The following is a 16,893-nucleotide window of genomic DNA, read 5'->3' as shown; positions in this document are numbered from 1 at the left end:
GCTAATGCCCTTGGTAGCATCAGTTCCCATAATCACGGATTGCTATGTAAAATATTTATTGCAGGACTGATCCTTCTGAGATTATTATCCTGGATGAAATGTCACAAACGACCGTATGGAAGGCTCTCACTTTGAAGACAGAAACCCTTTGAATCCAGGGAGGAAAAAGGTAAAGGATTGCACGTGAACGTGACCGTGCTCCTCTGCAAGCGACGGCGCACGCCTACGCTTTTCCCACGCTTTGGCCGGCAAGGCTGAGCAAACGGCCTGTCCCTGGGAACAGGCAGTGAGGACCGTGGCATGCAAACCAGCTCCTCTCTGCTGGGGTGGTCCCCCGAACAGGGCTGAATCAGCAGCAGCTGGCAGGTCTTCCACTGATGATGCTCTCCCTCTTTTTCTCTTCCCTTCGCCTTTCCCCACTCCCGCTTTTCACGTTTAGGAATCTTGACTTTGAAGGAGAGGAGTGAGAGCGTGACTTGGGGATGTGCCAACGGAGACGGAGGGAGAAAGCGCTTTGTTTCAGTTGGAGGATTCCCATTAAAGCCATGCAGACGTTTTCAGTTATCCTTGGTGTGCTTCAGGCATTCAGTATCTCTAGACCAGCAAGCTGAGGTGAACGTCACAGTCAATGGGAGTTTGGTGGTGTTAAGTCTGCATGCGTACATGCGTGTGGGGGTGTGGGTTTGTAGTGGTAGAGGGACTGCTACTGCTTTATCGTTCAGTGCTGCTCTTTTAATACCTAATTCCTCTTCTTTTTTTTTTCCTCTTTTTTCCAAATGTAAACTGGGAATGTCCAAAATAATTTTCTGCTATATTTGATGCGTTCTCCACTTTCTTCTTCATCACGACCGGGTTTTTGTTCTGGTTTGGGGTCCTGGCTTTAATTCACTCTTATGTCTCTTACTGGTACGAGAGGGATGCCTTCTGTGGCAGGGCAGCATAGAGAGCGTCCAAGCAGTTGGCCTAAGGTGAAAGAAAAACATTTGCTCCCTGCGCTCCAGTTTTACCTCTCTTGGTTGGTTTGTTTTTGTTGTGTTTTTTTTTTTTTTTTGCTTTGGCTCTGCCATCAGCCTGGAAGCTGCAAAATGCAGAACTGCCACCTTCTTGTCCCCGGGCTGTAAACTGCATCTAAGGGAGCACTTCAGGTATTTGATTTTGAATACACCGTATGGTCACAGGAGCGGCCAGATGAGACCTGGGGCTCTGTGTCCCTGGGCTGCCCCCTCTGTTGTTCCTCCACTTCCCTTCTGTATTGGGTCTGGCTGAGTTGGAGTTCCTTTACCCCACAGCAGCCCTCGTAGTGCTGTGCTCTGTACTGGTAGCTAGAAAGCTGTTGATAACACAGCAGTGTTTTGGCCATGGCTGAGCAGTGCTGGCACAGCATCGAGGCTGTCTCTCTAACATTCCCCCCCTCCCCAGTAGGCGGGGGATGGGCAAGATCTTGGGAGGCGAGGTAGCCAGGAAGAAGGCGTACAGGCAGCAAGAAGAGGCATCTAGGTAGCAAGTAAATCTTAGGTCCCTTCGCTGGGGGGGACAGCATTGGGCAGACCCCAGATGGATTTTCCCTTGGCACACTGTACAGATCCTGCCTGTGGAGAAGTTCCTCCTTTTGGTCATTCACGGTGTTATACAACTTTTCTTAGAAGAAAACAACTCTATGCGTAAAGGATGTTCACGCGCGGACTTCTTGCTGTACTTTAGATAACGGCAGGGCCGCGCAGGTGGCGTAATCGCTGGTACCAAGCAGGAGCTGCCTGGAGGCTCCTCTGTTACAGTCAACGAGCTCCGTTTATCCTGCGGCCAAGGGACATGTGTAGGGACACAGCCTGAAGGCCACGCTGTAGGTACAGCGCAGCACAGACCTGCACCCGCTCAGGTTAACTGTTAGGTGGATCCCTAACTCCTGGAGGTACAGTGATCTCCCAGTCAGGATCTCTGCACCAGGCTGTTAAACTGCACGGTAACTCGGGAAGCAGAGAAGGTCCAGATCTGGAGGGGATGGTTAAGCACAGGGCCTCACGTTGAACCTCCTCCTCTAAGCTCGTCCTGTGCTTACAGGGTTCTCGAGCCTCTCAGGCATCTCCCAGACTGGCCGGTTACTCCCAGCTCCCTCGTTCCTGCCTTCCCCTGCCTGCCTGCCTGCCCCACTTTGGCCCCTGCAGCAGCACTCAGCTGAGCACCCTCCGTTGCTCCTGGGGAAAGAGCGTCCTCCTTGCTCTCCGTGGCGTTCCCCCAGCACACGGTGCTGTAGCAAGGACAAGGCAGTCAGAGACAGACACAGCCTGTTGAGCAGAGCGTCCTGCACGCAGTGCTTCCGATAGAGCAGCTCAGGAGCAAGGAGGTGAGCTGGGTGTGCTGCCTCTCACAAAGAGCATTGTACATCGGCGACCTTCCCCGCTGGACCCTCTGCAGCCTCTCTTTTTCCCGGCGTTGTAGGTGTTAAGTTGTGTGGTTAAAGGTTCATCTCCACAAACACAGAGGAGGACAAAGGAGCAATGGCAGGCAGGGGAACCCCAGTGACCTAGGCAGAGGCAAGGGAGCACCCTGCTGTGGCTTTTGCCAGGGCTGTCGCAGGAGAGGGATCGCCCACATTGCCTGGGTATGAGGCTCACCAGACAAGTATTGAGTCTCCCTTGCTCAGCTCACAGACTGACGGGGGGGATGCGCTTCTGTGGCCATGCCCTGCCTCTGAAGCCCGGCCGTAGACAAAAAACTGGCTCAAACTGTGAAGGTTACCAGGCAAGACGTGACGGGGTGCACGTGTGTGGCAAGGTCTGTGCGTGTGAATGTCTGAAACTGAATTCTGAGCTGTCAAGCAGAAGCCTGCTTCTTGCTACACGCAGCCAGCGTGGGCTGGTTGTAAATTTGGGTAACACCTGGAATAAGCAAAAGTGGCATGTCCCGAATCCTACAGTTAATACAGAGCTAGGAGCCAGAAGCCTTAATTCGGAGGCTGATCAGGCCTCGTACTGCTCACATAGACAACTTAGATTGGGAAAAGTGGGGGCGTGGGGTTCCAGAAAGAAGAGGTGGTGGCAAAAAGAAGGGTTCCCAGCAAGAAGAAGGGATCTTGAAGAGAAGAAAGGGACCCAGGAAGGAAAAGGTGAAGATCCTGGCTGGAGGAAATATCCTGGAAGTGGCGGAAGATCTTGGAGACCAGAGAGCCGCGTGGAGACAAGTGCCAGGGGATGCCCAGGGACCTTGACCAGCACCCTGCGAAACTGGTAACGGCGAGCAGCTGCACAGCAGGAACCAAGGTGACGTTCTGCCTGACCTTCCCGGGCCTGCAGTAGCCTCCCTGCTGGGAAGGGGAGTTGGATCAAGCAACTGCAGGATTCAATAGGAATGCATTTCACGAAGGTAAAGAGGACACAGCAGTGGCTTGGAAACGCTGGTTGGTTTAATGGTAAAACTGGAATTATTCTGTGAACTGTGCATTCCTTTTAATATGGACTTAATTTAAAATAGCTGCTTTGAAGTTGTTCTGACTTCACCTTAATCGACACCTGCAATCTTCATCATCTTATCTTCTCCAACAGCGACACCACACCCTGCCCCTCCCCACCCCCTGCAAAAAAAACCCAAACCCAACCCAGGAAAAGAAGGACTTCAAGGGCAAGCTAGGCAGCAAAGTTGTGCGAGATTGGTCAAACTGCTCAAAGTTTGCAGAGAGATTGGAGCTTGCAATTCAGATGTGCGTCGCTCAGCATGGGGAGGGTGGTACGCACCTTTCACTGGAGTCAGAGGGAAAAACAGGGAGAAGGGAGCTGCAGCGTAAACAGTAAAGAAGGACACAACATTCTTAGGAAAACTCTCCTTTTTCTTTCCTTTTCCTTGCTCCTTCGCTTCCAGAACTCCGTGGTCGCAGTTTGTGCTGCCTCACCTCCAGCACAGCGTGCAGAATGAAACGACTGTCACAGAATTCGTCCTCCTGGGGTTCTGCAGCACCCCAGCCCTGCAGCGCTGCCTCTGGCCTTTTCTCTGCCCTCTGCTCTGCCACTCTGATGGGAAACGCACTTGTCTTTCTGCTTATCTGCCTGGACTACTGCCTCCACAGCCCCATGTACTTCTTCCTCTGCCACTTCTCCATCGGGGACATCTGCTACGCCTCCAGCAATGTCCCCCGTATGCTAAGGAGCCTCCTTGGACAAGGCAGAACCCTCTCCGTTGCTGGGTGTGGGGCACAGATCCATCTTTATTTAATCTTTGCACTTACAGCGTGCGTGCTGCTGGCCGTGATGTCTCATGTTCGCTACGTGGCAATCTGCCGTCCCCCGCGCTATGCCCTCATCATGATCTGGAGGCTGCGCCTCAGCCTTGCCACGGTTTTGTGGGCTTTGGCGTTCGTATTTGGTACACTGCAAGCCTCTCTGGCTTTACACCTGCCTTTCTGCGGCCCCTGCGAGGTTGTCCACTTCTCCTGTGAAGTTCTTGCTGTCTTAAAGCTGGCCTGCACTGCCGCTCCTGCCAATAAAGTCCTGATCTTTGCTATTTGTGTGTGCTTCTTCCTCTTGCCTTTAGCCTTAATCCTGATTTCCTCCCTGGACACCCCGGCCACCGATCTGCGCATCCGCTCTGTGCCAGGATGGCACGAAACCTTGTCCACGTGTGGCTCCCACCCGACCGTGGTGGGTGTCTTTTATGGAAACGCCATCTTCATGTACGCGGGGCCCGGGAGCGGTAACTCCTCTGGGAGGGAGAAAGTTCTTTCCCTTTTCTGCAGTCTCGTCAGCCCCAGTTTGAACCCCGTCATTTACAGTCGGAGGAACAAGCAGGTGAAGGAAGCCTTGCTGAAGCTTCAGAGAAGGAAGAGGGTCTTTCATTCCGTCTAGCTGGTGCTCTAGGCTTTCACCTGTCTCCTGTCTTTCTGCTCTTTCTTCTTGAGCTCTTGGGGTATTTCTCATGGAATGTTAAGTGGTTCAAAGTGTCCTGGTTTCAGCTGGGATTAGAGTTAAGTGTCTTCCTAGTATCTGGTACAGTGCTATGTTTTGAGTTCAGTATGCAAAGAACCTTGATAACACTGATGTTTGCAGTTGTTGCTAAGTAGCGTTTAGACTAAAGTCAAGGATTTTTCAGCTTCTGATGCCCAGCCAGCGAGAAAGCTGGAGGGGCACAAGAAGTTGGCACAGGACACAGCCAGGGCACCTGACCCAAACTGGCCAACAGGGTATTCCATAGTATGCGACGTTCCATCTAGTATAGGAACTGAGGAGTGTGGGGGGGGAATCGCTGCTCGGGGACTAGCTGGGTGTCGATCGGCAGGTGGTGAGCGATTGCACTGCGCATCATTTGTACATTCCAATCCTTTTATTATTGCTGTTGTCATTTCATTAGTGTTATCATTATTAGTTTCTCCTTTTCTGTTCTATTAAACCATTCTTATCTCAACCCACGAGTTTTACTTCTTTTTCCAGATTTTCTCCCCCATCCCACTGGATGGGGGGGAGTGAGTGAGCGGCTGCGTGGTGCTTAGTTGCTGGCTGGGGTTAAACCACGGCGGAGACAGAGTCACAGCAGCACAGAATGGATGCTGAAAGGGACCTCTAGAGATCATCCAGCCCACCTCAGCTGCGCGAGCAGGGTCAGCTGCAGCAGGCTGTGAGTCTGGTTCTCGAAGGTGCCGTTGACTGCGTTGCTCCCAGGTTGTGGAGCTCGCATGGGAAATGGGCAATAAAGAGGGATGAAGTTTCCAGGCACTTTATGGCCGGTGCAGTGATTTTTTTTTTTTTTTTTTTTTTCCTTCTGATTTTTTCTCTCCCCTTCATGGTCTTGCAGCTGCCCAAGGTGCAGCCAGACAAGGGGAGGAGGGTCCCTGCGTGGCCTGCAGCTCCCTCCCTCGCCATTCTTGGGGTGATTTGGGGTTATTTTGCTGTGTCAGTGAGGCAAAGCTGGGCTCTCCGGGGCTGAGGTCAGTGGGACCCGAGGAAGGCCGTGATGGTCTTGAGGCTTTGAAGGGCTTTGCACCGAGCCCTGTCCCCGCTGGAGGGGACGCTGGTGGTGTTCAAGACGAAGGCCTTGCAGCCCTTGCTGTCGTGTGTGCCCGTGTCCCCCCCGGCCCCCGAGGTCTGTCCTTGTCGCAGGGGCTCTGTGCTGCTTTCTGCGTGGGGCCGTGTCCGTGAGTCCTGCAGGGAGCTGTCTGTCCTGGCTTCCCCACCAAAGGGCTGCTCCCCCTGGGGAAGGGGAGAGGGGAGTCGTCCGCGTCCCGCCCCACCGTTGCCTGCCCCGCTGGTGGTGACTCGGCCCTGGGGGTGGCTCGGTTCCCCTCGGGGCTTTCCCCGGCTCGGATCTGGGGCTCAGCGGGGCTTTTGCACCTCTTGGGTGCTGTTTCTTGGTGCCCCCTGCTCTCCCTCCCCCTCCCACACAGGCACGGAGCGGTTCTGGAGAAGGAGCTTTTAATTGAAAAGACAAGAGGAAAGGTCCCATCCAAGCTGGTCTAACCCCTCCCTACCCCCCTCCCCGGCGCCCCCTTCAACAAGTACCCCCCCTCCTCTTCCACCCCCCACTCCCCCCATCTCCATCCCTCTCACCCCTGTCTAATCCCCCCCCCCCCCTCACACCCCCACGTTGGCCGCAAGAGCCCTGCGCTTGCTGGGTGGCATTGGCAAGGAGCTCTGCGCCTGCCTCTTCCTCCGCTTGTCTGCCGTGGCAGGCGGGGATGGTGGCAGGTCCATCCCGGCATCCTCCCACAGCTCCTGGGGCTCCATCCCGATGATGTTGAATATTTCTAGGCTCAGCATGGCGTCGCTGAGCTCGGGGATGCAGTAGTCAGGGGTGAGCATCTCCTCAGGCAGCGAGAGCGAGCTGAAGTCGCGGTGGGGGGTGGCTGCGCCGGTGCCACCAGCGTCCCCGGGCATGGAGCTCCTGCTGGGAGCATGCTGGCTGACGCCAACTCCATCCGGGGAGCAACCAAAGAGCACTAGGGCCTCTTGCAGAGGCACTTTCTCAGACGCTGCAAGTTCACCTACAGGCTCCGCAAGGGCTTGATTGTGGGGGTCAGCACAGGGGCTGGGGGGGACGTCACTGCCTGGGCGTGCCCCCACAGGGGTGGCCATGCCACAGGTGTTGATCTTGGCCAACGGCCCCTCGATGTTCTCGTAGCTGGGGATGGGTGTTGGCATCGCTGGGGGGGCTGGGGCCATCCCTCTCTCCGCTCCGCTGGTGCCAGCAGGGTCCCCAGACATGGGGCTGCTGCTGGGACCATCCTGGCTGACCCCCACTCCATCCAGGGAGCAACTGAAGAGCCTTAGGGCCTCTTCCAGGAGCATCTCCTCGGACACTGCAAGGTCGCCTGCAGTGTCCCCAACGGCTTGGTTGTGGCTGGCAGCGCAGGGGCTGGGGGGGACATCGCTGCCCAGGGGTGCCCCCACAGGGGTGGCCATGCTGGGGATGTTGATCTGTGCCAACTGCCCCTCGCTGTGCTGGTAGCTGGGGATGGACAGTGGCAGCTCCAGAGGGGCTGGGGCCACGCCACTCCTCTGATTTTCACAGGGTGTGAGGTATTGTGGTTGGCCCTGGGGGGTCCCTGGGGCTGTCCAGGCCAGGGGGGCCCCGCAGCCCCCGGGACGCCACAGGGCAGCACCCGGCAGAGAAGCGGCGCCTTGGCCGAGCGTGGCGGTGGCCGGCGGAGGCAGGTGGGTGGTTGTCCACTGGATGCGGAAGACGCGGGGGTCGAAGAGGCAGCCACATGGAGCTCTCTGCAGCCCTGTGTGGGTGAGGGGGAGCCGTGCTGGGGCGGGGGGACTCTCCAGGGGCACCCGCCGAGCCGGCCCCGATGGCCGACATCCCCCAGCTCTGGGCCAGGGGCGTGGGGAGCTTGTGGCCGGGGCGATCCCCACAGGGTGAGCTGCTGTGCCGGTGGGACGGGGTTGCAAATCGGGGAGGAGACTCGTATCTAGGAGGTGAAATGGGAGAGGTGGCCCCAAATATTTGGGGAATTCTCTGCAGATGGGCTTTCCTGGGCATGCGTCACCCAGGCGAGGGCAAGGATGCTCACCGGGGCTTGCTGAACCCCCATGTGAAAAGTGCCGGGGGAAGGGGTGTGATGGGGATGGGGAAGGTGCCAGAGCAGACTGGGGTGCCATACCTGCTGGTGGTGCCTGGGGGGCCTGGGGTGGCTGGGCTGCAGGGAAGGGCTGCTCCCGCGCGGGCAGGCGGCACAGGTTGGCTGAGCCTAAGAGAGAGAGGAGCGATGGCCGGCGGTCACCTCTGCTCTTGCCCCCCAAGAGCGTCCCTGGGCTGCAGGGGTTGGGGTTGGGGTCGGGGTCGGTCCCTACCTTGAGGGTAGAAGGTTTTGGGGAGCGTGAATGGCTGGAAAAGCTGGGGCACCGGGGGGCCCCAGGGCCCAGGCAGTGGGAGCTGCACTGGTGGCCGTGCCATGGTCCCTTCTGGCTGTTGGCTGCCAAGGACTCTTTGGCGTCTCCCCAGAAGGAATGCGGGGGCTCCCTGTGTTCCGCCCCACCCCCAAGAGCCTCCCCAGCTCCTCCTGGGGAGGGAAAGGGTTAAGGGAGGCTGGGGTGCCCCCGGGGCCTACAGGCGGCTCTCAGGGTCTGCGGGTGCAAATCCTCTTTGCTTTCAACAGTATTTTTCCGGTGGGGGAAGAAGAACAAGTTGATTCAGCCGAGCCGAGCGGGGACCAAGCTGCAGCCGCAGCCTCCTTGCGCCAGATGGCAAATGCGTTTGCGACTGTTGCCCGTGCTTCTGTTCGCTGCGTTGACCGGAGCGAGGCAGAAATAGGAAAAAGGACCTCGAGGGCGCGAAGGAAGGTCACGCGGTGTCGCTCGGTGGCACGCTTTCCCCCAGCCCTCGCTCCAGTAGTGCTGTCAGGTCTTTTAGTCTCCTGATGGGAAAAGCAGCAGCTCTGGATCCCCCTCGGAGGGGGCGGCGCTTTCCCTGGGTGCGTGACACCCAGGAGGAGACGGTACCCGCCGCCGCGTGCTCCCAGAAAAGGACTGGATTCTGCCCAACGTCCGGTGTCGGGGCGCTGGGGCTGTTTGCGCTCTACGGGACCCCAGGGATGGGGTTAGTACATCCCCTCCTCGTGCTTGGAGGATTCGGCACTAGCAAGGACCCCCTGGTACCAAGGACACAGGCCTCTCGCTCCCGCTGTGTGAACAGTGTGTGGCCTGGGGGAGTCGGGACAACTGCCGTGAACCGGAGGCCAAAGATCTCTCCTGGCCTGTATCCTGTTAATTAAAGAGATGGCGCTCTGTTGGTGAGGCACCTCTGGCTGCAAGATTGCACAAGGCCATCTGCTGCGTAACTTGTGGCAGGGACCGATGCTGGGGGCGTGAAGGCAAGCGCGCTTCTAAAACCATAAAACTCCATTTCATTTCAGAGCGCAGCTGAGCCACCCCGCTCCTCAACACTCTGCCATCTGCACCGCAGTGCTGCACATCCCAAAGGCCACCAAGTCACACCCGTGTCCCTGCTGCTTTGCCGGGAGCTTCTGCGATGCGAGCGATGTTCTGGGGGCTGATCTCTTGGACTGCAGCTACTCTGTCCCTGACCGGCAGCTGGTCAGGAGGGTTGCGTCCCAGGTGGAATTCCGCCTCTCTGACGAGAACCTGGCCAAGGATGCTTTCCTCCTGAAACATGTCCAGAAGAACAAGATGGGCTTCGTCAGCATCAAACTGCTGATGTCCTTGAAGAAGGTAGGCAGCCTGTTGCGTTGGCCAGCTGGGGTGGGAAGTGGCCTCCACGTGGAGGATGCCTGGGTGTCTGGGTGTGCTCTGGCTGTCTGCGGTGAGGTGCTCGGGGAGGTCCAGGCTCTGCTCAGGCTGCCTGTGTCCCGGCAAAGCGCTGGTGGTGCAGAGCTGGGCCCTGCTGTCTGCCTTCAACGTGCTGCAGCAGTTCTCCACCCAGGGAGAGTGGCTGGGGAAGCGGTGAGGGGTCCTCAAACCCCAAGCCCAGGGCTGGGTTCACCTCTTCTGCCCGTGGTTCCCCCAGGCTGCTCTGGGAGAGATCATGCCTTAACTAAAAAACTGCAGGGAAGCACTGGTGGTGTGATGTACAGGGAAGCTGTGTCTTCTTGCCATGGTCCGGGAGCACAGGCGACCTTCTCCCACAAATCCTGAAAGGGGGATATTGCCTTGCCATGACCTCAGGTTGATGGGGGTGCAGCCTGCCTCGATGATGGGTTTAGGGTGGTCCCTGCCTGGGGAGACTCACAGTGACACAGTGGCCCCCTCTGTCCCTCAGGTGAAATACCTGACGCATGACTGGTGGCTGACGCTTTACACCCTGCGGTTCTCAGAGCTGCTGGAGGTGAACGAGGAGGGCACCAAAGTGAGGCGGTGGGTGATAGCATATGTCCATACATTCTGTATGGTATGTCTAAATATTTGTTGGTTTTAATATTTTGTACCAGCCGTGGAAACTGGTTTGCTGCTAGGTGACTGTAAAAGTGAGATTTGGTAAATAATTATTAGAAATCTTATACTAACACTATGATTGAAAAAAGAGACAGAAGTGTAGCCAAGTAATTAACTAGTAGAGGTAGTTACTCCTAAGTTTTACAGTTCTTTGCTCTTATGACTGGATGTTCCTGTACATTAGATAAGATTAATATTGAAACTGACCATATATGACTGAAACCATGTTAAGCTCCAAGATCAAAGAACAAGGATGACGAACAAGACTTGAAGGTCAGCCAACAGAATTTGAAATGGATCGGTGGTCGCAAAAGCAGCCCTTTGACTCAAATGAAGAACCGTTGCATGTGATCAGATGTAGGCAATACTATGATACTCAGTTACAATAACTTTTATGTATATGTATACTAATCTGATTAATATGTAATTGGTTACTCCATATAACCTGTTTGTGCTGAAGCTGTGGCACGCGTGCTAGGTGGAACTATCCCCCGTGCATCCAGCGCTGCAATAAAGAATGCCTACTTTCTAAAACTCCAAAATGAGTCTTAGAGAGTTTCTTCGACTGGCTTTTCGGTATCATGGGTCCCCATCCCCGAGTCCCTGCTGAGTGTCCCCCCCAGCAGACTGCTGCTGGCCTGGGAGCTGCTGACCCTGGAGCAGGACGTGCTGCTGCTGCTCCAGAAGAATTTCCTCAAGACCATCACGAGGATGTTCAGCCCCTTCGGCACCATCGCCTCCATCCGCATCCTGTGGCCGGGCCGCAAGCTGCCCTCGGATGTGCAGAAATACACGTCAGACTTCCCCGAGCTGCTGAGCAAGCACTGCGCACTGGTGGAGTACAAGAGCCTGGGGAGCGCTTCAGCCTTGAGGAGCCTTGAGGACCTCGGCCACCAGAGCTGTCCGCGTGGTGAGAGCATCAGGGTGGTCCGGCTCTGCGGGAAGGGCTCCAAGAAGACAGCCAGGGCCAAGAGGGAGGTGGCGGAGGAGCTGATGGACCAGCCGGGTTGGAAAGTGCAGGCGGTGGCCGCGACCTTCCCCAACGGCCTCGGGGACTCCCTGCTCTGCAGCTCCCCGGAGTTGAACGGTGCCCAGGCGCTGCCACCCCAAGGACCCCTCGGCACCCTCCTGGCCCGGCAGCAACTTCAAGCCCAGCAATTTCAGCAATGCCTTCACTGGATTGCTCCTCGCCAGCAAAGTCTTCCCTCCGCTCGGGACAGGCTTGGGCACAGGCAGCTGCTACGGCCTCTGCTCCAGCACTGAGAGCACTCGTGGCTGCGGCTGGGGGAGTGGGGTGGGTGCCTGGGCACCCTGGCCCAGCAGCCCCTCTCCAGATGCCAAACCTCTTGCCGGCAATCCTCCGGCAGCGACGTGGGTGCCTGAGCCCCTCGGCCTGCGGGATGCGGTGCTTTGCCTGCCCCACTGTTGTCCCAAAAGTGGGGTCATTCACCCGGTGTGCAAAATGCCAATATAAACACAGAGCAGAGGTATTTTATTCCAGTTCTTGTTTACGCAAAGATGGGGGCTAGGTGGTAATCCGCAAAGCTAGCACCCCTCATGCCTAAATGGGCAAGCAATTTATACAGTTCAATTATACATATTCAATTTCCAAAGTTCTTCCAAAAACTATTACTGGGAGTCGCTTATCTCGCACAGTTTCCATTGGGCTAAAGTTTCCCTGCTTGGAATTAAAGGTACAGTGTTCTTTTCTTTTACAGCACATGCTCAAGGAGAGTGGGGGGGTAAGTCTTTTTGGTGTGGAATTGAGTTGGTGGTCATGATCTCCCCCTGCCACCTTTCTTTACCTTTCCTCCAGTTTTCGAAGATTTTTCTGACTTCATGCCTATTAGCAATTATTCAACTTTTTGGCGCCTCCTGGGGTAGGATGTTCCCTTCTTCTCAGTCTTTTAGTTCTTCTTCAGGGGCACAGTTGTTAGCAAGGCATGCATTGGTTATACAAAGGGGATCTTGTTTCACAAGACCTTTGTGGCCTTTTTCGTGTGGCTTAAGTACATAATTTCTTAAGTACATCATTTCCCCCTGTGGTGGGTTGACCCTGGCTGGACGCCAGGTGCCCACCAAAGCCGTTCTATCACTCCCCCTCCTCAGCTGGACAGGGGAGAGAAAATGTAACAAAGAGCTTGTGGGTCGAGATAAGGACAGGAGAGATCACTCACCAATTACCATCACTGGCAAAAGAGACTCCGCTTGGGGAAAATTAACTCAATTTATTACAAATCAACCAGAGTAGGGTAATGAGAAATAAACCCAAATCTCAGAACACCTTCCCTCCACCCCTCCCTTCTTCCTGGGCACAACTTCACTCCCGGATTCCCTACCAACCCCCCCCAGTGGCACAGGGGGACGGGCAATGGGGTTTACGGTCAGTTCATCACACGTTATTTTCTGCCGCTTCATCCTCCTCGGGGGAAGGACTCATCACATTCTTCCCCTGCTCCAGTGTGGGGTCCCTCCCACGGGAGACAGTCCTCCATGAACTTCTCCAACATGGGTCCCTCCCACGGGCCGCAGTTCTCCACGAACTGCTCCAGCATGGGTCCTTTCCACGGTGTGTAGTCCTTCAGGAGCACACTGCTCCAGCGTGGGTCCCCCGTGGGGTCACAAGTCCTGCCAGAAAAACTGCTCCAACGTGGGCTCCTCTCTCCACAGATCCGCAGGTCCTGCCAGGAGCCTGCTCCAGTGCGGGCTTCCCACAGGGTCACAGCCTCCTTCAGGCACCCACCTGCTCCGGCATGGGGTCCTCCACGGGCTGCAGGTGGAGATCTGCTCCACCGTGGACCTCCATGGACTGCAGCGGGACAGCCTGCCTCACCGTGGTCTTCCCCACGGGCTGCAGGGGAATCTCTGCTCCGGCGCCTGGAGCATCTCCTCCCCCTCCTTCTTCACTGACCTGGGGGTCTGCAGGGTTGTTTCTCTTACATGGTCTCACTCCTCTCTCGGGCTGCCATTTCTGTCTGTCCCAGCAACTTTTTTTCCTTCTTAAATATGTTATCACAGAGGTGCTGCCTTGGCCGGCATCAGGTCCGTCTTAGAGCCGGCTGATATTGCCTCTGTCGGACACAGGGGAAGCTTCCAGCAGCTTCTCACAGAAGCCACCCCTGTAACCCCTCCCTGCTACCAAAACCTTGCCACACAAAGCCAATACACCCCCCTTTGAGACTATGAGATCTCTTCATATGAGTCTCATAAGTCTCACTACTTCATTTTATCGTTACATATGCTCTAGCCATGGCTTGTAAAACCAGTCTCTTGATAGAACTTAAAACAACACAAAGTATGATTGTAATAATGACAACAGTGGTCGAAGTTTAAATTAGGTTTGCCAGCCATCCAGTAAGGGAGGATCCTGTTCCATGTAATATTTTATTTAACCACCCTATTTCCATTGTTGTTCTTCTTCTTTCTTAGAAAGGTAATATTCCCCAATTTAAAGGATTGTCTGCCAGCTCAGATGGAGGGAGACAAGCGGTTACACTAACATTCTGGATTTGCCCAAAGGACTGGATAAGCTGTAAAACCAAATTCTCTTGACCTACTGCTAGTACCAAATGGGATCTTATAATATTCAGGTTCTTCATTCTCTCAAAGTTCAATGGTCTCAGATATTAGCTGAAATTTGAGTTTCCCAGTCTGTGGCTGTCCACTTTCCCTGATCTGGTTCTGGTGCTCTTTTCACTCGCGTGTAATGAATCCAGGAGTCCATTCCTTCTACTCTGGCTGCAGTACAGGTTTTCAATAACATGGTGTGAGGTCCTTTCCACCTTTATCCAACAGGAGAGAGGCCTTCTGATTTAGATACCTGTGTAGTGAAGATAAAGTATGCGAAAGAGAAATCAAATACTCTTTAACATCAGCCTGCCCTTTTATATGCATTTGGTCTCCTGTGATGTTAGAAAGACTCATGGGATATGCTTTCCCATAAACAACCTTAAAAGGACTTACTTTCCCTTTGACCCTAGGAGTTACTCGAATTCGTAAAAGAGCTATAGGTAAAGTTTCTACCCATTTAAGGTGTGTTTTCTTGACACAGTTTAGCAAGTTGCCTTTTAAGAGTTTGATTCATTCTTTCTAGCTTCCCACTTGATTGTGGCCTCCGAGGGGTGTGTAATTCCCACTTAATCTGTAAAAATTTAGAAATCTCTTGCATGACTTCTGCAAGAAAATGAGGCCCATTATTAGAGGAGATTCCTTCTGGAATACCAAATCGGGGTATTATTTCCTTCAATAAGATTCTAATTACCTCTCTAGCTCTTTGTTGGCATGGCAAGGGAAAGCCTCTGGCCAGCCAGAAAAGGTATCTACCAATGTCAATAAATATTTATATTCGTTATACCTAGGTAGCTCTGAAAAATCTATTTGCCAGTATTCCCCAGGAATTATTCCTTGTTTCACAATTCCTCCTATAACTTTTTTCCCAATTTTTGGATTATTAGCACAGCAGATGGTACACTGTTTTTACTACCATGTCTGCTACCCTTTGTATCTTTGGTCCAAAAAAAATTTCTTTTTGCAGTTATTGTCAATGCGTCTTCTCCTGGATGCATCTCCTGATGTAATCTCTTGAGCAAAGTTTCCATCATTCTTTCAGGAATCAATAATGGCGTTAGCGGTGTTATCCACCAACCTTGTCCATTTTTGGAGCAGTCTATCTGTTCTGCTAATTCATCTTCCTTCTCAGTATATTTTGGTGGTGGTAATTCTAAACGAGGCCCTGGAATTAAAGCTTCTTCAAATTTCAGCTCCTTTAGAACTGCCTTTTTAGCAAGACAATCAGCCTTCCAATTTCCTTTTATAATTTCACTATTTCCTTTTTGGTGGGCTTTGCAATGCATTATTGCAACCTTTGGTAAGAGAACCGCTTGCAGCAGTCTCATAACTTCAGTCCCATATTTTACTGGAGTTCCCTGTGAGTTTAACAGTCCTCTTTCCTTCCAAATTGCCCCCAAATTGCATGCACCACCCCAAATGCATATTCAGAATCTGTGTGTGTATATATATTTACTCTTTTTTCCATGACTTAGTTCTAGAGCTCGCATCAATGCTATTAATTCAGCCCTTTGAGCGGATGTGTTGCTAGGCAGTGCCTTAGTCTCTAGCGGTTGGGCATTTGTTACCACTGCATATCCAGCTCTTCGTTTTCCTTCCAGCATAGAGCTGCTGCCATCAGTGAAGAGCTCTACTTCTGCATCAGGCAGGGGTTCATCCTGTAGGTGTGGTCTGCTGGAATACACTTGTTCAGTCCATCTGTGAGCATGGTCGGCGCGTGACTGCTGGATTATGACAATATGCCACGTGTACAAAGCCCATGAACCAATAGACAAGGTGGCTACGGCTCGCGCAGCGCGCCTGGCCAGCGAGCGCATGCGTCATAGGCTCCCTATGTTGCAACTGAGGCGTGTTTTGGCACCCGCTGGCCATGTGTGCCGAAACCCATTCCTCTGCAAATGTGTAAATACCGGGATTTTTCTGGAGAGCATGGGGCTGGTGTACGGCGAGGCCACCATTGCCTCCGTGGGGACGCCCATGTAAAGCCGGCACCTACCGATTGCTGGGCTGAGCTCGTGGTGCAAGACAGCACAAGAATGTACGGATGGTCCATCTTCCTCACAGTCCTCGGGTCGGTACGTTAATTTGCTTTACAAGATACCCTTAGCATAATGCATGTCTGTAGTTAATAAATGCTTGCTTTTCCCCTTCTAGTCAGTGTGTGTGTTCACCTTCTCGGGAATCTGCGAAATCACCCTAAAACAGCAACCCTGTTTTATGGAATGAAATTTTTTTAATGAAAACTATCAGGAAATTTGTAACTTTGTTCCCCAGCTTTATGGGAACCAGGGGATCGGCTGGGGAAATCTCAATATTCTCCCCAGTCCCCTTTACTCAGTATCAGATGTCCCTAGCATAATTAGGTTAGTATTTGATTCTGGCCCCCTTTTCCTTGAGGATTCAGCAAATAATTTTTCTTTCTGTGGGCATTGTGTCCGCATTTTCTCGATAGGACCCCACTGATTGCTTCCAGTTGAATAGATCTGAGGTCGTGAACGGGACATGTACAAATACTGGCTGTCCCTCCAGCCCTATTGCCCGTCTCAAGGGAGCTTGTATAATGGGATGCTGTTCCCTCGTTCTCCCTGAGATTGGGCTAAAATTCTCACTCCCTGCTCTTGACCTGGAAGTGGGCTGGTCTTCCTTACAACAAATTTAATTTTCCAAGCAGTTTTCTATTCTTATCCCTTTCAGAATTTAATTCATCTTTCAAAAATGTCTTTTCAACCTCCAGTTGTCCATTATGAACACTGAAGGCTGCACTTATTTTCCATCCTGCCTCTAAAGCAGTTTTGGTCACTTCAGTTTCTAGTGCACTGAATTTTGTAGCTTCAATGAGATCGGCTGCACCCATTATCTTTGCCGTATCAGATTTCAGTGCCTCCTCCTGTGCACAAGTTAGACATGCTCCAAAAATAGTGCACAGGATACCTTTCCCTTTCCCTTTTGGGTTTTT

The 16,893-nt window shown here is 53.5% G+C and overlaps 2 protein-coding genes across 2 annotated transcripts in view; both read left to right on the top strand.

The window, feature by feature from the left end:
* LOC138684085 (uncharacterized) overlaps positions 1–16,893 on the top strand; it is a 202,640-nt gene that overhangs the window by 69,491 nt on the left and 116,256 nt on the right.
* On the top strand, positions 9,444–11,939 carry LOC138684089 (la-related protein 7-like; the record flags this gene model as incomplete). Its single annotated transcript, XM_069777805.1, is given in 4 exon segments — positions 9,444–9,650; positions 10,198–10,292; positions 10,925–11,489; positions 11,491–11,939. Coding segments are annotated over 4 exon segments (1,221 nt in total), but the record flags the coding sequence as incomplete, so codon positions are not given.

The sequence above is a fragment of the Haliaeetus albicilla genome, unplaced genomic scaffold (genome assembly GCF_947461875.1).
Source record: "Haliaeetus albicilla unplaced genomic scaffold, bHalAlb1.1 scaffold_34, whole genome shotgun sequence".
Lineage (NCBI taxonomy): Eukaryota > Metazoa > Chordata > Aves > Accipitriformes > Accipitridae > Haliaeetus > Haliaeetus albicilla.
This window is presented reverse-complemented; position numbering and strand designations above follow the sequence as displayed.